The following is a 25,940-nucleotide window of genomic DNA, read 5'->3' as shown; positions in this document are numbered from 1 at the left end:
GTGGTGACGACCCTTTTGGGGAGGGAGGCTGGTAGCGAACTAAAGACAGCTGGTGCAGGGGACTGTGGGTGATGGCGAGCGCCCACAGTGGGCACAGTGCGCCTCCTTGACTCGGATTCCATTGCCTGGGCTAACTCCCTGTACAGGCGGGAGGATCAGCCCAGACCCTGAAGCGGGCCTGAGCTGGTTAGCGCCCTTGGATGGCCCAGGAATGGGTCCTCCTTGTCCCCTGGATGTAGGTCCGAGAGATTTGAGGTCCTGACCCTGGGCATCAGGATGAGAGGCTACTTTGGAGGTAATAACCAAGACACTCGTAATCATCCACTCTCAAGGCCTCTACCCACAACCCATGTGTCTCAATTCTTGGCCTCCCCAGGCTGCCCACAGAGCCTCTTGAGATGCTGAGGAAGGGACTTACCCCAACCCTTCAGTGCAAACCGAGCTAGGTGGAAAGAGCGGAGCTGCGGCCCCCACTGCCTCCGCCTCCGCCTCCGCCTGGGCTGCTCTCCTGAAGTCTTCTCAGCTGATTGCTGGCTCCCATGTGGGGACTCAGGTTACACCTGTATAGGGAACAATGACACCACAGTGGCCAGGAACACATGGACTCTGTCTCCCACCCCATTTTTAGTCTTTACACTCCATATCTGATGGTCAATCCAGAAGTCAGACTCTGAAGGTGTAGCCATGACCCTATTAAGAAAGATCTCACTCTTGGTCAGCTGCTTCCTGGAAATATTCCAGCTAGTCTTGAAACAATTAGAAACAACTCCTAAAGGAACTCAGTAGACTGCCCACATTCTCCTGGTAGCAAGGTAAAATTCATATTAATTGGTTCCTGTGGTCCCTGTGCATGTCCATCTAGACCTGGAAATTTTTCAGAGACTTCCTAGAGTTCTGAGTCTTTGTTAGACAACCAACATTTGGGAAGCAGAAGGGTCATGAATTCAGGTCTAGCTTGGGCTACATGAAGTGTTATTCTTTTTTTTAAAAAAATGCTGCAAGATCCCCGCGGCAGTAGGCAGCAGAAATGCTGTAGGTCCCAAATGGTGGTAGCGGGCCATGTGGTGGCAGGCAGCGGGCCCTGGGAGCAGCCAGTCCCAGACTGTCAAAAAGAAAAAGAAAGAAAGAAAGAAAGGAAGGAAGGAAGGAAGAAAGAAAGAAAGAAAAAGCCATGGTTTTAAATAGCCCTTTGCTAGGGATGAGAGGTAAGTACCGTAACAGTTTGGGGACAGCCATTGCTCCAGTCCCTAGCTTTGAGGAGCCCGTTCGCCCACTGTTAGAATTCATTTTTACTGCTGAGTTTTGGTTGGGGGTGTTATTGTAGTTGTTTTCTTTTGGGCTGTCATAGAAATTTTTGAGTCAGCCAGGCCTGTAATTCCAGTTTCTCAGGAGGCTGAGGCAAGATTATTTCAAGTTTAAGGCCTGCCTGGAACACTTCCTGTCTCACAGTCAAACACGCAGAAAGAATGGTGGATGAAAAGAAGAAATGAAAAGGAAGGGCGTGACGCTCCTAGGTATGGTGGAGGAGAAGGCCACTCTAGATATGAGGGAGAGAACAGGCCGAGACGTCAGGAAATTCCAGAGTGAGCATGACCCTGAGCCAGGCTGTGGGAAAAGAGGGGGGAGGAGAGATCCAGGAGACCAAGATGCCTAAGGAGCAAAAAAGGCACCAGTATAGCCAAAATGGCGGGATTCTATATGAACAGCGACTGGGGAAAGAGCAGGAGAAGGGCGAGGTGTGGCATCCAGAGGCACCTAGCCATGGTCTTGGGTTCAAGAACTAACAGATGGGTTAGAGTTCAGGGCAGAGTGCTCACCTCGCCTGTGTGAAACCCTAGCCAATCCCTAAAGTCCCATGGCATGTGGGAGGCAGGAGGCGAGTCAAGCAGGAATTGTAGCTCTGAATTCTTGAAAGGCTATGAAGAAACACAAATGGGGCAGCCTTCTAAAAGTGCCCGGAGTGAAATCAAAAGCGTTATCAAAATAAAATGCTCATGACGTAAAGAATTCCTTTAGTAGGACTGGAGAGATGGCTCAGCTGTTAAGAGCACCAGCTGCTCCTCTAGAAGACCTGAGTTTGTTTCTGAGCAGTGGCGCTGGGCTGTACGTAGTGGCCTGTAACTCCAGCTCCTGGTGCTTGCACGTCCCTTTCCAGCCTCCATGGGCGCCTGTACACAGACACCTACAGGTACACAAGAATAAAACACGCTGCCGGGCGGTGGTGGCGCACGCCTTTAATCCCAGCACTCGGGAGGCAGAGGCAGGCGGATCTCTGTGAGTTCGAGACCAGCCTGGTCTACAAGAGCTAGTTCCAGGACAGGCTCCAAAAAACCACAGAGAAACCCTGTCTCGAAAAACCAAAAAAAAAAAAAAAAAAAAAAGAATAAAACACGCTGTGTGGTGGTGGCGCACGCCTTTAGTCCCAGCACTCGGGAGGCAGAGGCAGGCGGATCTCAGTGAGTCTGAGGCCAGCCTGGTCTATATAGTGAGTCCCAGGACAGCCAGGACTACAGAGAGAAACTCTGTCTCAAACAAAACAAAAACAAAAAAGATTAAAACAGATCTTTCAAAAAGCATTCCTTTAGGTTTGCCCTTTTGTTCATCTCTTGGTTTTCATTATGAAACGTTATGCATAGGGCTCACTTTGTTGGTTGTTTCTTTGGACAGGATCTCCCTCCGCAGCCCAGGCTAGCCTGAACTTTATATGATCCAGGCTGACATTGCAGTAACCCTCCTGCCTCAGCCTTGCTGGATCCTGTGTCCAGAACGTCCTCGCCTCTGCGTCCTGTCTCCATAGAAACAGTAGAATTACCATCAGTGCTGCCACGCTCTGCATTTGTTGTTGTTGTTGTTGTTTTGAGCCAGTCTCTCTCTGTAGCCCTGGCTGTCCTGAAATTATATAGACCAGGCTGTCCTCAAACTCACAGAGATCTGCCTGCCGAGTGCGGGAATTAAAGGCATATGTAAGACGCGGCTGGCCACATCCAGGTTTTGTTTGTTTGTTTGTTTTGTTTTTCGAAACAGGGTTTCTCTGCAAAACAGTTGTGGACCAGCCTGGCCTTGAATTTACAGAGATCCGCCTGCCTCTGCCTCCCAAGTGTTGGGGTTAAAGGTGTATGCCACCACCGCCTGGCCACATACAGTTTAATATGAATTCTGGGAATTCAAACTCAGAGCTTCATACTTGTACAGCAAGAGCTTTACCCACTAAGCCATTTGCCCAGGGTGTGTGTGAGTGTGTGCATGTGTGTGAGTGTGTGTGTTGGAGTGTGAGACTGTGTGTGTGTGTGTGTGTGAATGTATTATATTTATGTGTTTGCTTGAGTGTGTGAGTGTGTGCATGTGTGTGAGTGTGTGTGTTGGAGTGTGAGACTGTGTGTGTGTGAATGTATTATATTTATGTGTTTGCTTGAGTGTGTGAGTGTGTGCATGTGTGTGAGTGTGTGTTGGAGTATGAGACTGTGTATGTGTGTGTGTGAATGTATTATATTATGTATTTGCTTGAGTGTGTGAGTGTGTGCATAGGCACAAGTCCACACACATACTGTGGCACCTGTCCACGTAGAGGTCAGAGGTCACCTATAAGGATTAATACTCCTTCTGTCACATTGGTCAATAACCTCAGGCAATCAGGCCTGGGAGACAAACACCTTTACCACATACTGTGGCACCTGTCCACGTAGAGGTCAGAGATCACCTATAAGGATTAATACTCCTTCTGTCACATTGGTCAATAACCTCAGGCAATCAGGCCTGGGAGACAAACACCTTTACCTACTCAGCCATCTCTGTAAAACATTCATAAAAACATGTAAAGCTTTAAGATAGCATGAAAGCCTTTGAGGAAAAACCATAAATTAGGTATGCTGGAACACGTCTGTAATCCCAGGATTTGGGAGTTGGAAGCAGAAGAATCAGGAGATTCAAAGTCACCTTTGACAACAGTGGTACGTGCCTGGGACTTCAGAACTCGGGGAGGCTGAGGCAGGAGAATCTTGAACTCAAGGTACCCTTGCCTGAGAGACCCTGTTACAGGAAGGAGAAGGAGGGAGAGGGAGCTGGAGCATGGGGTGGAGTGGTGAAGGGAGGTGTCGCAGCTATAGCTTGGGAGTGACAAGTTATATTCAATTTTTAAAATACTGAAACTAGTCGGGTGGTGTACACCTTTATCCCAACACTTGGGAGACAGAGGCAGGCGGATCTCTGCAAGCTTGAGGCCAGCCTGGTCTACAAAGCAAGTTCTAGGACAGTCAGAGCTATTACATAGAGAAACCCAGTCTTGAAAACCAAACAAAAAATAAAAACAAAAACAATTAAAACTCGGCCTTTGAACTCGTCTCCGTCTCCCAGGTGCTGGGATTACTGTTGTGCACCACCATGCTTGGTTAGAGAATTTTTCCTTAGATTTGGAGGCAGACATTTATCATTCGGTACAAGCAGGCATTCCTCAGCGAGCTGTATGCATTTCAGAGCAAGAGCATTCTGGGCTCCCGGAAGGGACACGGTGGGCTGGGGCGCCGCCTAGCGGGCTACTGCGGAATCCCGGCCCAGTGCTTGGGACCCCAAGGTCATGGCGAGTCTAGAAGTCTTATTAGAAAGCAATCTCCTGCATTCTAATAGGACTTAGCACCTGATACCTGAATTGTAAAAGCTTGTGTGGCTTGCCAGGTGCCCAAAACCATTTGATAATGACTGTGTTTGCTTCCTGAAGATCCAGTCTTTAGGGTCCAATTAAAAGCACGGGACCGTGTTATTAAGTCATTATGGAGAACATGACTAAGGACAGTGGGTGAGGAGAGAGTCTCCCCTCGAGAAGGGACTTTCCTCTATTTACATTCTTGATAATTAGGGCCTCAGGTTCAGTGACCTACTTCCTCCGTCAGCCTGAGTCCTGTGAACTGAGCTCCAGGCCGTCATTCTTCTCATCACCACCAGGAGTCGCCCTCTCCCACGGAACAGCTCTCACATACCTAAGGCAGCGCGGGACACAAGCAAGGGACTGTGGCTTTGGCCTAAGGTCCAGCATCCATGTTCTCTGGTCTCAGCTTTTCCTTTAGTAAAAGGTAGGCAGGGTGATTTCAGGGCCCTCAGCGCCTGTGGAGGAAGGTCGGAGACGCACCCTTGAGCCATGGGGTTTCCTAATGGGAAGGGAAAAAGAAAGGCTGTTATGGTTTGGGGATTCCTCTCCCACTATGGTCCGATCTAGAAGACAGGTAGCAAGGAGACCAGGACAAGACGCTTGGCTGGCAGTTCTGAACTGCGGACAGACTCCTAAACAGGATCATATAATATTCGTGGGACAGTGGGAGAATGTGAAGGGGGAGGGTTGCGCGGTGCCTGGAAAGCGGGGCTAGGGAGAATATTAGCCCCCTCTGGAAGGTAGACGCAGGAGAGGATCCAGCGGAGTGAGAGAGGCTGATTAAAGTTATCTGGAGAAGACAGTCTTCAGTTCTATGTGTTTGCCAAGGGGATTGTTGTCCACAGACATACAGAATGGCAGACAGGACACGGTGCCTTCCCTTTAGGCCTAGTGGTTGCCGAGGGGCAGGAGAGTAGCAAGATAAAGGGCCTTTCAGAGAGTCCAAGGCTTGCAGAGCTGAGGGCATTCCGCAGGATAAGAACTGCGCAGCTACCAGAGCTAACACTCAGGATCCTGCCAAGTGTTGTGAGCCAGGTCTGGGGTTTGGCTATGAACTCTACAGAAACCAGGGCTGCCATTTCTAGAGCTCACAGCGCCCTGGATGCGGTGCAGTCTAGCCCTGGAACAAGCCTGTCAGCTTGATTGCCACGGCAGCCTTGAGTGGAGGGTTGGGAGCTGCTGGAGAAAGTTCTACGCTGTGGCCTGCAGGAAGGAGAGGACAAAGAGGGTGTAAAAAATAACCAGTGGGAAGCCCCACCCCAGCCTCAAGCAGGCTTCCTGAATACAGGGCTACCTCCTGTCTGAGCAGAATCTGGGCCAATGGATCAAGCGAAAAGACTAGCAAGGCCGAACTGTGGGCCAAGTGTGGTGGTGCACACATAGAATCCCAGCTCACAGGATCGGGGCCAGCCTGGGCTACATGAGACTTTGTCACACGCACACACACACACACACGCATGCACACACGCACACACACACACGCACACACACATGCACACACGCATACACACACATACACACACACGCACACACACACGCACACACGCACGCACGTACACACACACACACACACACACACACACACACGTGCGCGCCCCAGACCCAGGAAACAAACAATGATCCTTTGAGAGGAATAGCCCCAGAAAAGAGCTGAAGTGCAGGGCGGGGAGGACTAGGCTTTGTGGGGAGAGTCATTCATTTGAAAAGAGACAGGTCCTTTTTAAAAAGAAGACTAAAGACGTGCTTATATATGTTCGTGTGTGTGGCATACGTGTGTCCCAGTGTCACAGCATGCATGTGGCAGTCAGAGGTCAACGTGCTGAAGTCAGTTCTCTCCTTGTACTACATGGTTCCAGGGGATCCAACTTGGATCACCAGGTAAGCACTTTTACTCATCTGCCCAAGATTTTTTTTTAGGTTTTTTTGTATTGTCTTAAAGTGTGTATATGTGGGGGGGGGGGGGTATGTGCACACTCAAGTAATTACCCACAGAAACCAGAGGTGTCAGATATCCCTGGAGTTGGAGTTACAGGCAGTTGTGAGCTGCCTGACATGGGGACTTGGAATCCATGTCAGGCCCTCTGGAAGAATAGTATGTGCTCTTAACCAATAAGCCACACCCCTAGTCCCTCCAACATTTTTTTAAAAAATATTTATTTATTTATTATGTATACAATATTCTGTCAGTGTGTATGCCTGCAGGCCAGAAGACCCCATTACAGATGGTTGTGAGCCACCATGTGGTTGCTGGGAATTGAACTCAGGACCTTTGGAAGAGCAGGCAATGCTCTTAACCTCTGAGCCATCTCTCCAGCCCCATCCCTCTAACATTTTTAAAAAAGTGTGATGTATGTAAGCAAGAGGCTTCCTCCTTTTTTCTCTCTTAAGGGAAGGGGTAGGAGAGTTGAGACATTCTCCCCCTCCCCCCGAGACAGAGTTTCTCTGTGCAACAGCCCTGGCTGTCCTGGAACTCACTCTGTAGACCAAACTGGCCATGAACTAACAGAGGTTCGCCTGTCTCTACCTCCTGAGTGTTAGGATTAAAGGCGTGCGCCACCACTGCCTCCTGAGTTGAGACATCCTTACATAGCTCTGGCTGACTTCAACTCTTTATGTAGCCAAAGTCGGCCTGGAATTCCTGAATCTCCTGCCTCTGCTTGCCAAGTGCCAATTACAGCTGTATAATATCATGCTTCAACTTTTTTTTAAATTGATTTTTATTGCGTTCTACATTTTTCTCTGCTCCCCTCCCTGCCCCACCCCTCCCCCTTCAACCCTCCCCTAAGGTCCCCATGCTCCCAATTTACTCAGGAGATCTTGTCTTTTTCTACTTTCTACTTCCCATGTAGATTAGATCTATGTAAGTCTCTCTTACTGTCCGTATTGTTGTCTAAGTTCTCTGGGATTGTGGTTTGTAGGCTGGCTTTCTTTGCTTTATGTTTAAAAACCACCTATGAGTGAGTACATGTGATAATTGTCTTTCTGTGTCTGGGTTACCTCACTCAAAACAATGTTTTCTAGCTCCACCCATTTTCCTGAAAAATTCAAGCTGTCATTATTTTTTCTCCTGTGTAGTACTCCATTGTGTAAATGTACCACATTTTCCTTATCCATTCTTTGGTTGAGGGGCATTTAGGTTGTTTCTAGGTTCTGGCTATGACAAACAAAGCTGCTATGAACATAGTTGAGCACATGTCCTTGTGGCACTATTGAACATCCTTTGGATATATACCCAAGAGTAGTATTTCTGGGTCTTGAGGAAGGTTGTTTCCTAATTTTCTGAGAAATCACCACACTGACATCCAAAGGGGTTGTACCAGCTTGCATTCCCACCAACAGTGCAGAAGTGTTCCCTTTTCCCCACAACCTCTCCAGCATAAGTTGTCATCAGTGTTTTTGATCTTGGCCATTCTTACAGGTGTAAGATGGAATCTCAGAGTTGTTTTGATTTGCATTTCTCTGATGACTAAGGATATTGAGCATTTCTTTAAGTGTCTTTCAGCCATTTTACATTCCTCTGTTGAAAATTCTCTGTTTATATCTGTACTCCATTTTTTTATTGGATTATGTGATCTTTTGGTGTCCAATTTCTTAAGTTCTTTGTATATTTTGGAGATCAGACCTCTGTCTGATGTGGGGTTAGTGAAGATCTTTTCCCATTCTGTAGGTTGTCGTTTTGTCTTGTTGACCGTGTCCTTTGCTTTACAGAAGCTTTTCAGTTTCAGGAGGTCCCACTTATTGTTTCTCTCAGTGTCTGTGCTGCTGGGGTTATATTTAGGAAGTGGTCTCCTGTGCCAATGCATTCAAGTGTACATCCCACTTTCTCTTCTATAAGGTTCAGTGTGTCTGGCTTTATGTTGAGGTCTTTGATCCATTTGGACTTGAGTTTTGTACATGGTGATAGATATGGGGCTATTTTCATTCTTCTACATGTTGATATCCAGTTACGCCAGCACCACTTGTTAAATATGCTTTCTTTTTCCATTTGATATTTTTTTGCTTCTTTGTCAAAAATCAGGTGTTCGAAGATGTGTGGATTGATATCCAGGTCTTCTATTTGGTTCCATGGGTCCTCCTGTCTGTTCTTATGCCAATACCAGGCTGTTTTCAGTACTGTAGCTCTGTAATAGAGTTTGAAGTCAGGGATTGTGATGCCCCCAGAAGTTCTTTTATTGTACAGGATTGTTTTGACTATCCTGGGTTTTTTGCTTTTCCATATGAAGTTGAGTACCGTTCTTTCAAGGTCTGTGAAGAATTTTGCTGGGATTTTGGTGGGCATTGCATTGAATATGTTCAACCTTTTTTCTTATGTGTTTGTTTGTTTTTGAGACAGGGTCTCATGTAGCTCAGGCTGGCCTAAAATTCACTGTGTAGCTAAGAATAACCTTGAATTTATAGGCCTGATTTTATATGATGCTGGGAATCAAACCCAGGGCTTCATGCATGATAGACAAGCATGCTACAAACTGAGCTCCGTCTCAGCCCCTTCTTTTCCTATATCTTAAGAATGTCTTCTCTCCAGGCGGTGGTGGCATATGCCTTTAATCCCAGTACTCAGGAGGCAGAGGCAGGTGGAACTTCTGTGAATTTGAGGCCAGCCTGATCTACAGAACTAGTTCCAGGACAGCCAGGGCTGTTACACAGAGAAACCCTGTCTCAATTTAAAAAAAAAAAAAAAATGTCTTCTTGAAGTCAGAAGGTGGTGCACACCCTTAATCCCAGCACTTGGGAGGCAGAAGCAGGCAGATCCCTGTGAGTTCTAGACCAGCCTGGTCTACAGAGTGAGTTTCAGGACACATTGGGGGCTGTCACACAAAGAAACCCTGTCTTGATATTGAAGGAGCTGGAGATACAGTGTGGCACTTAGAGGTCGATGCTGCTTCTGCAGGGACCCGAGCTCAGCGCCACCCACACTGGCTGACTCACAGCTGCCTGTCACTCCAGCTCCAGGTTCAGGGTGCCTCAAAGGCAGCTAAAACATGTTCACAGACCCGTGCAGACATACGAAAAACAAACACATTAAATAAATCTTTTTAAAGATATGTATGAGTGTTTTGCCTACAGGCATGTAAGTGTATCACCCATGTACAGTGCCTGAGGGGGTCAGAAGAGGGTGTTGGGCCCCTGGATCTGTAGTCACAGATGGTTGTGAGCTGCCACGTGGGTGTTGGGAACAGAACCTGGGTTCTCTGAAAGAGCAGCAAATTTTTTTAACTTCCTGCTCCATCTCTCGAGCCCCCAAAGTAAATCTTTTTTAAAGTCAAGAGTAATGGAGGAAGATACCAGATGTCATTTCAGATCTCCACATGCATGTGCACATGAGCTGTACCACACACATGCAAAATACATAGGCAGGCACACACACATGCACACACACACAAGCAAAATGCATAGACCGGCATGCACACATGCACACACACACAAGCAAAATGCATAGGCAGGCACACACACATGCACACACACACAAGCAAAATGCATAGGCAGGCACACACACATGCACACACGCACACAAGCAAAATGCATAGGCAGGCACGTACACATGCACACACACACAAGCAAAATGCATAGGCAGGCACATACACATGCAAAACACACAGGCAGGCACGCACACATGCATACACACATGCCTATGTTTGTTTTATTTTGTTGTTGTATTCTTCCAAGACTTACTAAAGCTCTCAGGCTCTTCTAACCAGTTTCTGAAGAAGACATTCTAGAAGCACAGGGCAAGCCTAGTGTTAGTGAGCCAGTGGGAAGCAGTAAGGAGCCTGGGCTGCAGGAGTAGGGCAGTCTGACTCTGAGACAGCAGTAAGAATCACGTGGTGTCCATTAGAGGCATGGTGGGAAGTCATACAGGGCTTCGAGCCCAGGTGGGACATGGCCAGCTCCACAGAGGGTCATACAGGGCAGGGCAGTGCAGGGGAGTGACACAGAGATGTACCACCTTGCAGGGCAGAGGCAAGCAGGGCGGTGCCAACCTGTGCTCTTTAATCCAGGGGCTGAAACCTTGACTCTGGAGAATCTGACTGAACCCAGAGAACTACCCTGGAGAAAAGCTGGAAGACAAAGTCATTGCACTTTTGGGGGAGCTGGAGCAAGGCTTGCCGCCAGCCTCTGTGGCCACAGTGATAAGTGAGCATGAGCCGGGGAGCAGGGAACACAGCCTCCCTAGGGAGTTGTCCCTTTGTCTGTTGACCATCAAATACGTCATTAGTCAGCGTCATTAGTCAGCTGAGTCCCCGGCCTGGAAGGACAAAGGTGTGGGAGGGAAAGGGGCCGCTAGCAGCTGGTACTAAACCACCCTCTCAACTCATCAGGACATGCTGCCCCCCTCTCCTTGAGGCAGACCACATCCCTCTGGGACTGGCATTGGCTTGAACCCAGTGGAAGAAGGAGTTCAATGGGCCACTGTGTCTCCACTGGAACAACTTAGACTCTGGCTCCTCACCCCATGGTCTGGCCTTGGGCCTGGCTCCCCATTCCCAGGCCCTGCCTTTAGAGCATTGCCTTCTTTATGCTGGAAATCCACACCACTTCTTTCTCTCCTCCTGCTTTGTTTTTCTTTATTGATTGATTGACTTCTGTTTTGTGTTGGGACAGGGTCTCATGAAGCCCACGCTGACCTTGAACTTGTTATAGTCTTGAACCTCCTGCCTCTGTTTACCAGCTCCTGGGGTTGCAGAGGTACACCATTATGCCTTACTGACTGACTCTGACTTAAAACAAAAACAAAAACTGTTGGGTGCGATAGTGCTCACTTTTAATCCTGACATCCAGGAGACAGAGGCAGGTAGATTTCATGAGTTCAAGACTACCCTGGTCTACATAGCAAGTTCCAGGCCATCCAGGATTACACAGTGAGATCCTGTGTCAAAAACCATGACAACAGCTGACCTGAACCAGCAAGGATAAGGGACTGAGTGTCAAATGGGAGGACTAAGATGAGAAATAAAGAAGACAAAGCAACGGCTGGGTCAGGAGGTCTCCCATAAGCGGCTGACTTATGGCAAGCAAGTTTATTGCTATTCACAGTGGGGAATAGGGCAAGCTCAGCAGGTAGCTGTTGGACAATGCTGGCAAAGAGAACACTGGGTACTTCCGGCATGGCTGTCTTAGGACTGATAGCCACAGCCGAAGGGAAAGAATCAGGTCCTCAGAAGATGCAGCCTTGACTTCTTTGAAGCCCTGCCTCCAGCCCTGGACCAGCCTTGCGAGGCTGGACAAGGACACAGAACTAAAGCTCCCTTTGTCCTTTCATCAGGGCCTCTGCGAAAGTCTCGGGTCAGTGTAGCTGCCCACAAGCAGCAACAACAATAATAAAAGCAAAGCAAACATAGTTTTATTAAGAAAAAGTGGGAGAGAACACCTAATAGTGGGAGGGGCTCCAAGGGAGGAATATTGGCTGATTGGTTTTTGTTGTTGTTTGATACAAGGTCTTACTATGTAGCCATGGCTGTCCTGGAACTTGCTACATAGACCAGGCTAGCCTAGAACTCACAGAGATCTGCCTGCCTCTTCCTTAGTCTCTCAAGTGCTGAGATTAAAGACATGAGCTACCATGCCCAGCTTAATTGACTTAAAAATTTATTTAATTATTTTAGATTGTGTGTGTGTCCATCTAGAAGAGGGCATTGGATCCTCTGGAGCTAGAATTATAAGTGGTTGCTGGGGCTGAAGAGATGACTCAGCAGTTAAGAGCACTAGCTGTTCTTCCAGAGGCCCTAAGTTCAAATCTCACCACCCACAAGGTGGCTCACAGTGTCTATAACTGTTGTCCCATGGGATCCAATATCCTCTTCGGGTATGCCAGTGTACATGCAGACAAAACACCCATATACATAAAATATATACATAAATAAACACTTGTTTAAAAAGTTGGGAGCCATCTGACGAGGATGCTGGAAACCAAACTTAGGCCCTCTTTCCTGCTGATCTGCCTCCACAGCCTGACATTATTTCGTGTGTGTGTGTTTGTGTGTGCCAGAGAGCACATGGAGGTCAGAGGACACCTTGTGGAAGCTCTTTCTCTCCTTCCTTTATGTGGGTTCTGGGTATTGAACAGGTTATCGAAAGCGACTTTATCTGATGAGTCATCTCAACAGCCCTGTTTTGGGATCGGTTCTCTTGTAGCTTAGGCTGGCCTTGAACTGAGTAAGTAGCCAAGGATGACCCTTACTCCTGATCTTCCTGATTCCTCTTCCCAAATTATAGGGTTGCAGGTGGGCATTACTGCCACAGGATGGTTTGGTCTGGTTTTTGAGGCAAGGTCTTACATAGCCCAGGCTGGTCTCATGTTTAGAGGCAGCAGGTTTAGGACACTGTGTTTAGAATCTTGTTGTGCTCAATAAATCTGGAGAGCAAAAATATTCTATAGCTCACAGCATCTCCAGGAAGACCAGAGAACCTTCTAGAAACAATGGACCAAAGGTCCTGGCCAGGCCGATGTGGAAGAGGCATGCTCGGTACAGACATAGTCTTTGCCAGCACTGACCATCTGACCACCTCTCTCAGCCCCAGCAACCTCTGGAGAGAGTCCATCTGTCACTATGCTGCCTTGGGGACATGCTTAAGGCCTGGCATGGGGCATCTTGCTGGCACAATGCTAGCACCTGTCTGTCTAGCAGGCTTGGAAGGTGTTTGACTTCTGTGAATTGAAGGAAACGTTCGTAGCATGGTTGCCACCCCCTAAAGATAACTGGCATACCCAGGAGCCCAATAGGTTGATTTCTGTTTCCCTCAGTCTTCCGGGAGCACAGACAACAGTGCCCTCAGAGGCTCCAGCTCTACACACTGCACTCCCTGAGACCCTAGGCCACAGCCTGCTCTCCTGTGTTCCTTCAGGTCCACAGAAGCCACCCTAGACCTTCCAGTTGCTGCCTTCCCTCTGCTGATACCAGGACCTAAACCCAACCTAGCCACTTCCTCCATTTTGGGGCAACTACAGCTTCAGCGACGGCGACCTGAGTTCATGTCAATAGCTAACTGAACCCCCGGAAAGCGCTGCCAGTGACAGATGTCTTCTGAGTTTTATTGTTTGCTTTGAGATTTAATCTCACATTGTAGCAGGGCAGGCAGGTCGGGAATTCTCCGTGATCCTCCTGCCTCAGCCTGGATTGCAGTCTTGAGCCACCTCTGCTCTGCGTGAACTCTTCTGCTAATGTTCCCGTCCACACGAAAGGAAATGAAGTTTAGAGAAGTTAACCTTCTCTTTGATGTCTCCGCCACTCCAGCCGCCCTTCAGGGGCTGAGTCTCTGTCATTCTGCCTCTGCAGGGGGGCCCTGTATTAACAAGCTAAGACCTATAGGAGACTCCAAAATGGCCTATGAAGCCATACCCAGATCTTCTACTGAGCAAGACTCCTCAGACTTGACTTCAGAGGAGATGACGCCATTATAGATCGTGTGAACCCTAGCTCTTGCCTGGGCATCTAATTCTTGTAGTCTTGGAGAGCATCTGGGGACCTAAGACTTTTTAAATAAGCCCTCCAGTGGCAGGGCAAGTGGAGGAACTGGCTTTGTGTTCCCTAAGGGTTAGCTGACTATCCTGGCCTAAATTATGGACTGCTCACATTGGATATCAGTAGATGAGACCTCAGAAATCTGAGGACTCCCTTTGCTCTGAAAACACCATGAAATGGATGCCCGGGAGCTGCCAGTGAGGACGTCAACCTTCAGAACAGGAGCCCTTGGAACCCCATCCAGGAATTCATCCAGAGGGACAGTCATGGTGTGCACAAAGTGATCCCAGTCAGAGAAAGAGGACATTCAACCCCCCCCCCCCCCCCGACCAGGCTGCCGAAGCAGGTCCCTTGCTCCCCTCCCCCTTCACCTCTGCTCCGCTGTGGAGAAGACACAGACTCTGTCCTCCTCCCTGTGGTCCTTCCCTGCTCCTCCCAGGCCCTGCAATTTGCCTATGCAAAGGCTTGAGCAGGAAAGAGTAGCTGAGATGAGGGTGGGAGAGTGGTACTGCTGGGAAACCCTATCAGTTCAGGTTGCTCTGGGGTGGTATCTAGAATGTTCCACTCATTCTGGCCTGTAGACTTTGTTCCCATAGTTGGTGATTCCAGACCTTGCTCTCCTCTTGCATAAGCAGGAGGCAATGAGAAAGATGGCTCCTTGTCTCTTGGTTCGAATAGGGAAGAGCGCTGAGCCCGGTAGTACCTAGTTTTAGGTGGGACTGATCCTACGTCTTCTCCATTCCCCCCACTTCCACCTGGGCTCCCTAATGAGTTACCCTAGTGACTTTTCGAGGCCTCTAAAAATTTTGTTCTTTGTTTGTTTATTGAGACGGGGTCTTTAAGTAGCTCAAGCTGGGCTTGAATGTGATAAGCAGCCGAGGATGGCCTTGAGTTCTATTTTCCTGCTGGAATCACAGGTGTGCACCACCACCACCACCTTTAGTTTTTATAGGGTGCGAGAGGATCGATGATAGGGCTCTGTGTGTGCTAGGCAAGTGCTCTGTCGACTGAGCTCCGCCCCAGCCCAGGAAACTTGACTGTTTCTCAGAGCCTCTACATTAAGGACTGAGTGGAGATTCCCCTCTTCTGGTCCTTGTGGCTGTCAGTGGGCATGGAGCATTTAGGGAGGCAATTAAGTGGGGTCGTAAGAGTAAGGCCCTGAGGCTGTGGTCTTGTGTCTTTATAAGAAGAAATAAGGCCCAGCTCAGCCTCCCTCTGTGCCCACAGGCTTGAGACCACACAAAGAGTAGTGGAATCCAAGCCCAGAACAGAGGCCACACCAGAAACCAAGCCCGATCTTGGCCTTCTGTCCTCGGGAACTGGGACGAAACGGAATCTCTGTTGTTTAAGCCTCTCGGTGTTGGCACTGCGGCTGCAGTAAGAGGTGACTCACAGGCTGAGCATCCTCCTTCGACAGTGACCGTGAAACTGGTGCTTGCATCAGGAAGCTGTTTTCAGAGTCCAGTGAGGAAATGGCACACGCAAGTCTTGCTCTTTTCTGGAGCCTCCGCGCCACCCGGAACAGCGACCAGTGTTACTAGATGTTTGATAAGTAGATTTGTGTTGTTGCCGTTTTGTTGGTTGGCTGCTCTTTTAGAGACAGGGTCTCTCAGTGTATCCCTGGTTGTCCTGGAACTCACTCTGTAGACCAGGCAAGATTCAAACTCACAGAGATCGGCCTGTCTCTGGCTCCTGAGTGCTGGGATTAAAGGTGTGCGCCACCACACCCAGCTTGGTAAATAGATGAGTGACAGACACCTCCGTTAGAGAATAAAGCAGTCACGTGAAATGTGAGAGGTTCTGGATTTTCCCTAACCTTTAACTTCTTCTTAAAGAAGAACACCCAGCAACAATGAAAACAAGATTAAGGACCAGGAAAAGTGACTGCCAGGGATCCGTCCATTCATGTAACCCGTACAGATCTGCAAAGGCGATTCTATCCGAGACCCAAACATGGGCCATCTTAGGTCTTTCTTCTAGCTCGGCAGAAAAGCTGGAGACTACAGCCATGAGAGGGAGAGCAGGGGGCCGTGGGAGTGTCCTGGACAAAGTCCATTTGGGGTGGGAGACCACAGGTAGAGGCGGACACCTTCCCAATACTTAGAATATGCAAATAACAGAAATAATAGGCTCTTGTACCCCAGGACATTTGTGGCAGCTCCTAGGCTCTGGAGAGGCAAAAGGGCTCAGCTCATCCACCTTGCCATGGTGAGACTTGGTCCCAGAGGAGCCTCAGGCACCTGTGACTGTTCAGACTCTAGAGATGCAGGACTCTGGGCACGGGGAGTCCCAGCTGTACTGACCACCCCCTCTGCTCCCTTCTAGGACAGGTTCAGTGGCGGCAGGGCCCGGTGAGTACGCCTTTCTCCTGCGTGTCCCCTTGTCTTCGCTTACTGCAAGTGTCTTCCTTCTCTGCGAGAGGCATCTCTTTCTGCCCCATCTGTGAGCTTCCCTAGGGCACCAGATGGGCACCAAAGGTCTCCAGTTCCACCCCTCCCTCCAGTCTCTTCTTTCCATTGCTCTGACCTCAGGTCCACCATGTCACACAGTGTCTGCAGGGAACATTCATAGTTATAGGTGCCAATAGTCTAGAGTGTGGTGTCACCCTGATACAACAAAGGGTCCCCTTGGACAGAGCTGAGTAGAGTCTGCTTACAGGTTGGGGCCACCACTGCCACCTGCCAGATGTGTAGGTAAGTAACACAGTGGGTCAAGGGACCCCAGCAGACCCGGGTCCCCCAAAGTTGGATCTCTCCGAGTGACTCTAGATAACCTGTCCCATCAATTTTCCAGCAAGGCTTAGCCCTCAAGCCTGATTCTCTTACCTTCCTTTGGTGTAGGGTCAAGAACTATCCATAGGTGGAACCCCTGCAGGGGTCCACATGTTTCAACACCCCTGTCTCATTGCTTCTGCTGCTAGGAATGCCCATTTTCATGGGTTCCTTTAGCTGTAGGGTAGTAGCCCATAGTTAAGGGCAGATGGTTTGTTATTTACCAGAGAGGGAGTAAAGCCTTGTACTAGAAGCGGGTGGCATGAAGCAAAACCAGTCTGTCTATCCAGACACCCCAGTCTATCTATCCAGATACCCCAGTCTGTCTATCCAGACACCCCAATCTATCTATCCAGACACCCCAGTCTGTCTATCCTGACACCCCAGTCTATCTATCCAGACACCCCAGTTTGGAGAAAAAATATACCGAGCCCATCTTTCCTGCCAGACTCAGAGACTTGGAGACACAGGGTAAGGCCAATTGCTGAAGACGGGAGCTGGCATAGAGAAGGGAAGCCTTGGCTCCTGGGACCTGTCATGTTCCATCCCCCATCTTCCCTGTGCCACCAGCATCCCTTCTTGAAGGCTCAGGAGGAGGTAGAAGAGGAGGATAAATATGAGCTTCCCCCCTGCGAGGTTGCGCCCCTCAGCCTGGCCCCTGCACAGTCTCTTGGCTCTAAAGAGGACTCCTTGTATCTGGGTGAGGATCGAGGAGGGAGAGGCTGGGAGGCTGGGTCAGGGCAAGAGGGCCCAACCATGGAGGAGTCCAGGAGAAACGAGCTCTCCTCCCTTGCCTGAGCTGGGGTAGGGAAGGAGCTAAACTGACTGCCACCGAATCCTCTTGATTGGGCAAACAAGGAAAGAAGGGAGGGAAAAAACTGGAAAGAGGGAGAATGGGAAGGAGGCAGGAGGGAGGAGGGAGGTAACCAAGGCAACACTGACAAAGCAGGAAGCCCGACCCAGTCCCTAGGGCCTTGCATTCCCCCCTCTAAATTCTCTGTGCAGCTTTCCAGTCAGGGTGGGAGAGCCCTGAGAAGCCACCACCACTGGCATCTCTCACCCCCTGGGCTCAGTCAGGTGGGGGCAGGGAAGCTGACTGTCTCCAGTTGCCATGGAGATGGGGCTGTCAGGAAGCCAATAAGTAGAGGGGACAGGAGGAGGGAGGGAGAGATGGGGGCTAGGTGGGAAGTGTTGAAAACTGAACAGACTAGGGAAGAACTCCCTCCCTCTCCTCAGTCCACAAAGCACAGAGTCTTTTCCAGATCGTCCTGGGCCTCTCGGTCCATCCAAATCATCGCCACCCCTGCCTCAGCCTACAGTGGTCAGAGGACTCCCCACAAATCCTTCCTTCCCTCCGCGCCCTGCCTCTGGCTACCATTTCCCGGTGAGTGACTCTTCCGGAGGTCTCTTAAGCAAGCCCCCCCATCCCCACTACACCTTTACACGGAGGTCTCCTAAGCAGCCCCCCATCCCCACTACACCTTTACACGGAGGTCTCCTAAGCAGCCCCCCCATCCCCACTACACCTTTACACGGAGGTCTCCTAAGCAGCCCCCCCATCCCCACTACACCTTTACAGTCTAAGAGCCCTGAGACGTCTGGTGCCCCGTGCGCAGAAGCCAGAGTCCAATAACCCTGATGAGCTCCTCCCCCTTGCCTAGAGGGTCCTTCTGTTCCTTCTGTATCTACCCACTGCTTGACAGGGCTCTCGCTCCTCTCCTCCTCTTGTCCATCCTTGCTGGGGCTGGATGGAAGCTCAGCTTGACCTCACCTAGGTTCTGGGCCCTAGGAGCTCTCTCTGGGCAGAGCGGTCAGCTGACCTCCCACCCAGCTCCCTTTCCCACTGTGATCTGGTTACCCATTTTGAAAGCTATCCCTTTGCTTTTGTATTTTATAGACTAAATATAAAGAAAACAAACACACAGGGAAAGTTCACAGTAAAGAAGGTGTTGTCCTTCTGCACCTCTCTTGTAATGTTTGGTATTTGTTTGTTTGTTCGGATGGGTTTTCTGGGGGAGAGGGGGCTATTGAAAGATGTTCTCCTGGAGCCCAGGCTGGCCTTGAACTCCTGCTCTTCCTGCATCGACTTCAGGCACGCTGACAGTCAGTGCTGGACTTGAAAGGAGCACACACATAGCCCTACCGCTCCCACTCCAGCCTCCTTGCTCCTCACTTACCCCCTCCCTCACTAACCCCATCGTTCCCACAGCTGAAGACGGCAATGAGCCTGCAGCCTGCAACCCCAAAGCAGGGACCTGGTTTTGGAAGGCGAGGTAAAGCGGTGTCCCCCCTCTTTCCCTGGCTGCACATTGGGAGGGAAGACTTCACCACCACAGGCTAGAGTTTTGGGTTTGCCTTGAACCGGGCTTGCTGCACACCTCCTAGCCAGGCATCCTTTTCGCTTGCCTAGCCCCTGAGGCAGTCGGTATAAGTATTGTTACCACCAGTGAACAGTGAGGAGTCAGTCCCAGAGACATGAACTGCCGTGCCCCAAGCAGTTCAAAAGCAGACCTGTGACCTCTGGATCAGGTGAGGGGTACCCTAGAATGAAGAGGTCAAATCTAAGGCCCTTCCCTGTCTATCCATGCCATGATTGCCTCCAGTGTCCAGAGACTTGCCAGTGACTCAGAGCCCTAGGATGTCAGAACGGGGATGGTCTGCTTGAACCATCCTACCTAAAACAGGTTTTAGGAGAGTTTGCTTTTTCCCGCCCAAGGTCAAACAGCTTACTTGAGGCACAGCCCCTCTTCTTAGTTGCTGAAAAACCTTCATGACCTTGAGGGGGGCTGTATTGTATTGTTTTGTTTCTCCCACCATGAAGTCATCTGGAGTAAAGTCTAGAAAATTCAGTGAGAGGTCAAGTTTGGTGATATTTCAGAGTTGCAAAGAAAGAGGATGAGCAAATGCAATGTGTTCTCCTGGGTCTCCAGAGCTGGCTCTGAGGGGCACTGAGACTAAGGGGGTCCAGGCTCCTCCTCGCCCGCCGATGTTCACGAGTGCTGATTCTCCCTTTTCCTTCCAGGGCGAGGTGCACCTGCTAGAGTGGTGAGCGGCTCCTTCTCTACCCCGTAGTCTAGGGACGTTTTCTAGAAAGCTGCTAGGCATGAATGGGCACCTGGGTAGCCTGGGGGGAAGGTCTGGTGCAGGGTCCTTCTCTCTCCCACACGGATAAGCCAGTGGTCCTGGGGGTGTCACCCAGAGCCTCTCCTCCACTCTCTGTGGGAACCCCTAAAAGAGGAGTCACTGAAGAGAGGCCCCTACTGTGTAGATAAGGAGGAGTGCGGTGCCTTGAGCTACCCCTCTCTAATCAGTGGCTTCTTTCATGTCCCCCTTGCCCACTAGCTGAGGCACAGCCTTCTTATTCCCTCTTTGTTTTTGGTTGTTATTGTTTTTGTGTGTGTTTTGTTTTTGTGGGGTTTTTTATTTGTTTTTGTTTTGTTTTGTTTTTTAAGACAGGGCTTCTCTGTGGAATAGTCCTGGAACTAGTTTTTGTAGACCAGGCTGGCCTTGAATTCACAGAGATCCACCTGTCTCTGTCTCCCGAGTACTGGGATTAAAGGTGTGCACCACCACCTCCTGGCCACCTTCTTATTCCTAAAAGGCACCACAAGTCTAGTGAAGCCCATGGTCCTATACCTTAGGTAACAGACCTTGAAGAGAAACACAATGAGGACATCTACCTGGAGTGTGAGCCAGAGCCACGTGAGCAAGCGCCTGCCCCCCGAAGCCCTCAGCTACCCATGAGCACACTCTCTCTTGACCCCATTTCTGTCCCCTCCAAACCCCACCTGGCTATCTTTATTTCTGCCTTTAGTCCAGGAGGACCCACACTGTCCCTGCCAAGGGCTGGGTGGAGCTTCTCATCTGATGGAGCTGAGCCACCAAGCTGCTATCTCCCTATGATTCAAAGGGCTCAGGAGAGTCCAGGGCAAAGGGAACAGAACTAGACCGCTAGACTGTCCTGAGTCACGTCTGGTCAGCCTAGACTTCCCTGCCTGGTCCCCAGCCAAACCTACCTGCCCTCTCTGTTTTAGTCCCAGCCTTGACTAGGACTCCAAGCTCCAAAGCCCTGATACCCCCAGTCCCTCTGCCAAGAACATCTGGATTGCCCAAGTAAGTGACAGCAGTGGGAAAACCCTGGGGCACTTAGTTTACTAAGAAAGGAAACCCCAGAGACCAGACATGGTAGCAAACACCTTTCTTTAGTCCCAGCATTTGGGCAGCAGAGGCAGGCAGATTTCTGTGAGTTCAAGGCCAATCTAGTTTACGTAGAGTTCTGGGTCAGCTGATGCTCCATAGTGAGACCCTGTCTCAAGAAGAATGTTTATTAAAAAGATTTATTTATTCATTATATATACAGTATCCTGTCTGCATGTCTGCCTGAAGGCCAGAAGAGGGTAGCAGACCTTATTACAGATGGTTGTGAGCCACCATATGGTTGCTGGGAATTGAACTCAGGACCTCTAGAAGAGAAGCCAGTGCTCTCAACCTCTAAGTCATCTCTCCAGCCCCTCAAAAATAATAAAAAGAAAAGAAAAGAAAAAGTCTGAGCTCTGCTTTCCAATTTATCCCGTGCAGGTCCATGGTTGCTCACCGGGAGTCTTGGAAGGTAAAAAAAAAATAGTGTTCAAGGAGGAAGTGAGCCGGAGGGTGGGAGGAGGCCCAGGGTGCAGCTTCTGGATGTGGGTAGTAGCTTGGAAGTCTAGTTCTCATCTGACCAGGCCTCCTGTGTCCCAGGGAACGGTGGATACCCCATTGAAAGGTGAGTATGTACACTTACAGCCTGAATGGGATGCTTCTGCTAGGGCTCCCACTCCCTCCCAGCCCTGCAGACAACAGAGCACCCCTAGGTTCCCAGGCCCCACTTCACCTCATCAAGGGGGTCCTTGCAGCTCTGATTTCTGCCATGGTCAGGCCTGAGAGGACTTTCTTGGGCATTTCCTAGGGTCGGCACTAAATCGGGAAGCTGCCAGTGTGTGTCCCAAGATCAGTTCTCATTTGGATGTCACGCAAGGACTGTCTGGTGGGTCCTCCAAGAGTTCTGAGCCTGGGAACAGACTGGCATGGCTGCTGCCATTTGCTGCTGCCCCTGCCCATGAAGTCTGCTTACCCAATCCCTTCCTGGCTCCAATTCTCTTTTCTGTTTCTCTCAGCAGGGCGGAGGCTGTCTGCTTCTTCTATAGTCCCTGCCCAGAGCACCTCTGCTGTAGAGGTGAGCAGAAGCTGGGGGCAGACGTGGGTGATCACTCCTGGCCTGAGGCCTGGACCACCACAAGGAACACACACTGAACACAGTGTCCAGCTCCCCCATGCTGCACTCCAGGCCCAGACACTACTTGGTTTTGCTCGCAGGCTCAGTCTGGGGCTGGCAGATGTAAACATGTACAACAGGGTTCTCTGCCCTCCATGCCCAACCGAGTGCCTGAACACATCTCTGAGTGACTCTGTGTATTATATAGGATGGGAGCCTCCGTGGTCAGCCTTGGTACTCAGGGAACTGTGACCGCCAAGCTGTGGAGAGAGCCCTGCTTCACTTCCAAAAGGTGGGCATCTGTGGACTCCTGGCCTTCTCTGAAATCCCTTCTATTCACTGCCCGTGGGCTGGTTAGGCTGGCAGCAGGAGGAGGGTCAGGGAGGCATGGAACATGATTGCTCAGCTGGGCTTAGGCAATCAGAAGGTGAAGTTCAGGGTGGGGTCTCCTCCACAGGACGGAGCCTATACTGTGCGTCTCAGCTCTGGGCCTCACGGTTTGCAGCCTTTCACTCTGGCAGTGCTCCTCAAAGGCCGGGTCTTCAACATTCCCATCCGGCAACTGGATGGTGGACACCACTACGCCCTGGGCCGGGAGGGCAGGAATCATGAGGAGGTGGGTGCTGGAGGAACCATGGGCCAAATCAGCAAGGTGGACCACAGTGCAGCACCCTGGGCCTGGCCAAGAGCATGTGTGTGTCTGGAGGAAACACAGTTTGCTTCTGGCCCCCACCCTGGGTTGAGCAGAAACGACAGAGGGCGGAGGAGGCCTCTGAGACAGTTCTGTCTATAAGCCTTGCAATATAAGGATCTGAGTTTGTCCCCCAGAACCCATGCAAAATCAATCAAGTGTGGTGGCTTGGGTTTATAATCTTGGTGCTGGGGAGGTGGAAATCCGGATCTTGGGCTCATTGGCCATCCAGCCTCCATAGTGAGCTCCTAGCCAGTGAGAGGCCTTGTCTCAAAAGCCAAGGTGGGGACTGGAGGGATGGTTCAGTGGTTAGGCGCACTTACTGGTCTGGACCCAAATTGAGCTCCCAGTACCCACATGGCAGCTTACAATTGTCCATAACCCCAGTTCTGAGAGATTCACTGCCCTCTTCCGGCCTCTGCATGCATGGGTGCTCACACGCAAAACATTCATACCCATGAAAACAGATTTAAAAAAAATCTAACAAAACAAGGTAACTGGGCATGGTGCTACACACCTTTAATCCTGGCACTTGGGAGGCAGAAGCAGATGGATCTCTTTAGATCCAGGCCAGCTAGAGCTACACAGTGAGATCCTGTGTGAAAACAAAATTAAACTGCATGGTGGCAGCGCACACTTTTAATCCCAGCACTCAGGAGGCAGAGGTAGGTGGTTTCTCTGTGAGTTTGAGGCCAGCCTGGTCTACAGAGCAAGTGCATCAGAAGACAGAGGCCAGAACATCTTCGCAGATATCTGGCACTGTGGAAAGAGACCCACCTTGTTCTGGGGGAAGTACTTCCTCCTGCCACGGGTTCAGTCTTCATAGGGTCAAGGTGAGGGCACATCTGGGAGGAGGGTAAAAATCTCCAAGGTTTTTCTCCCCAGCAACTGGTAGACTTTAGCCTATCAAAGCTACCCATTACTCAGATTCCCTTGAGAAAGACCAGGGCAGAGGCCTAGACCTAAAGCAATTGTCACCTAGTTCTGGAAACCCGAGCCTGGCCAGCATCAGAGCACGCCAGGGCAGTTGCAGGCTTGAAACCAGACAGCAAAATGGCATTGCAGTCTCATGGCACAGCGGGGAGAAAAATATCCAGAAAAAACTGTCGGCCAGCTCCCCCGCTAGGCCCCAAGGCTGCCTTAGAAAGTGGCTGGCAGAATAAAGCTCAAGAGACCCCCAGACGCCCCGCCTCCTCCTGCAGCTCTTCTCCTCCGTGGCGGCCATGGTTCAGCACTACACCAAGCACCCACTGCCCCTCGTGGACAGACACAGCGGTAGCCGGGGATTCACCTGCTTGCTCTTCCCCACCAAGCCCTGAGGAAACGGCGGTACACATCTCCACCCTTGGCATATGGTGTGCCCCTTCAGCCTCCCCTCCCGCTCTGGGCTGCTTTATTTCCCCTGGCAGCCCTCCACTCCAAAGTCCCCCCAGGTTCGAAGTGACAGGCCTTTGAGAAGGGCTGCCTGGGGAGGTTGCCTCTCCTTTAACCGCACTCTTGGGGGGATTAACACACTCTGGGAGGGGCTGCTTTACCAGCACATAGTATACTGTCAATAAACATTTCCTGATTGCATTCTTTTTTTAATACCTTTTTTCCCTCTCAATTACGAGTATTACAGTAGGTGTGCCTATGTGTGGGTACCTGCATGTGAGGGCCTGTGTCCTATGAGGCATCAGATACCCTGGAGCTGGAGATGGCGGGAAGGGGTGTGAGCCGCCAGATGTAGGTGCTGGGAAGAGCAGTTTGCGCTGTTAACTGTTGAGTTGGAAGAATTCTGGAAGGTGCTGAGAATCAGAGGTCTTCCCCAGAAGGCCTCGCAGTTCCTAAGAGTGATGTTGTCCTGTGGGTCTGCCTACTCCATGGGCTAGGCTGCAGAGGGACGGGATGCGTTTCTGCCAGGTTCAGGCTTTTGTCCGTCTAAAAGGAGGAGGCCCAGCCCAATAAACTGACATCTGTTTTTGCTTGCTGGTTTGTGTATGCTTGCTGGCTGTGGCCAAGGAAGGGAAGGAGACACAACCACCCCCTTAAGTGACGGAATGGAGACTGAGGATTTGTGTGACACCTAGTTACTCTACAGGGTTTCTGGAGGCAAGAGAAGGCGATGGCAAGCACTGGACGCTAGAATATAGGAGTGGGAAAAGCCCAGGAGACAGTCCCGGATGTAAAACCAGAGCAGCTGGGAGCCTGAAGAGTGGACGCTAGAGGCTCTGCGACCCAGAGCTGAGCTGCTTGGCAGGCCCTGGGCCCAGCAGGGATAAGGGGCTCTGGGTTGGGCTGGCAGCCAGCAACCCACAGACTGGCCCAGAGCGGGGGCGTCTCCGGGCCCTGGCATGGAGCCTGGAACACCCCGTGCCGGAAGCGCCACGTGACCATGACTCCGCAGAAGTCTCGAGCAGCGGGAAACAAAGGGCAGCTTAGCGGCCGCCTGGCTGGGGGAGGGGGTGGGGGTTGGCATGGCGGCCACGGCTCCCACTGGTGCCCACGCTGCACCCCAGTACCTCTGGACCGCCTCCCGGGGAACCTGGGGTGTGGCGGTTCAGGGAGGCTCGTGGGATGTCCGGGCGGAAGCCAGGACCTTGGGATCTGTAAATTCGAGGCGGGGGAGGGGGGCACGTGGGCTGCAGGAGCATTCACGGTCGCCTTCGTTCGTCATCACCCTCTGGCAGATTACCCTTCCTGAGCTGTAATACTTGGGAAGATAATTGTCCCTGCACCATCAACAGCCTCCGGTTAGGAGGCTTAAGTGAGGGCCTTCCACGTAAGAGATGCCTCATGGGCGGCACTCTGGCTCCCTTCTCTCAAACCAGCTCAGAATTCGGGTCAATTAACTGCTACTGACAAAGTCCTAGCAGGAGAGCAGCTTCAAGCTTGGGAGCCAGATCAAGGACGCACCTGTCCTAGTGCTACAGAATGGGGGTGGGGTGGGGGTTTCATCGTCCCCCGTGCCCTCCCTTCTGTCCCCCCAGCAGCAGCTGGGGCTTTGAGCTGGCTGAGGAAGCCAAAGGGTAGGAATTCTCAGCAGCCTGCCAGTTCTATTAGCCCAGCACTACTGACTCCTAGGCCACCGTGGGAATGATCTCTGTCTCTCTCTCTGTGTGTGTGTCTCTCTCTCTCCTTTCTCTTCTCC

General features: G+C 50.7%; 1 protein-coding gene across 1 annotated transcript; it reads left to right on the top strand.

Moving 5' to 3' along the window:
* The first annotated feature begins 1,589 nt into the window (after positions 1-1,589).
* Sh2d6 (SH2 domain containing 6) lies at positions 1,590-24,306 on the top strand. Its single transcript, XM_041632182.1, is given in 17 exon segments — positions 1,590-1,736; positions 16,423-16,448; positions 16,756-16,790; positions 17,317-17,339; positions 17,439-17,568; positions 18,131-18,252; positions 19,078-19,141; positions 19,891-19,920; positions 20,526-20,570; positions 20,903-20,976; positions 20,979-20,981; positions 21,447-21,477; positions 21,814-21,891; positions 22,022-22,080; positions 22,328-22,411; positions 22,577-22,735; positions 24,013-24,306. Coding segments are annotated over 17 exon segments (1,227 nt in total). The 3' UTR covers positions 24,130-24,306.
* The last annotated feature ends 1,634 nt before the right edge of the window (positions 24,307-25,940 follow it).

Source organism: Microtus oregoni, unplaced genomic scaffold, assembly GCF_018167655.1.
Source record: "Microtus oregoni isolate MIOR12 unplaced genomic scaffold, Mior012 000002F_ref0000024, whole genome shotgun sequence".
NCBI lineage: Eukaryota > Metazoa > Chordata > Mammalia > Rodentia > Cricetidae > Microtus > Microtus oregoni.
Note: the sequence above shows the minus strand (reverse complement) of the source record. Positions and strands in the feature narration are given on the sequence as shown.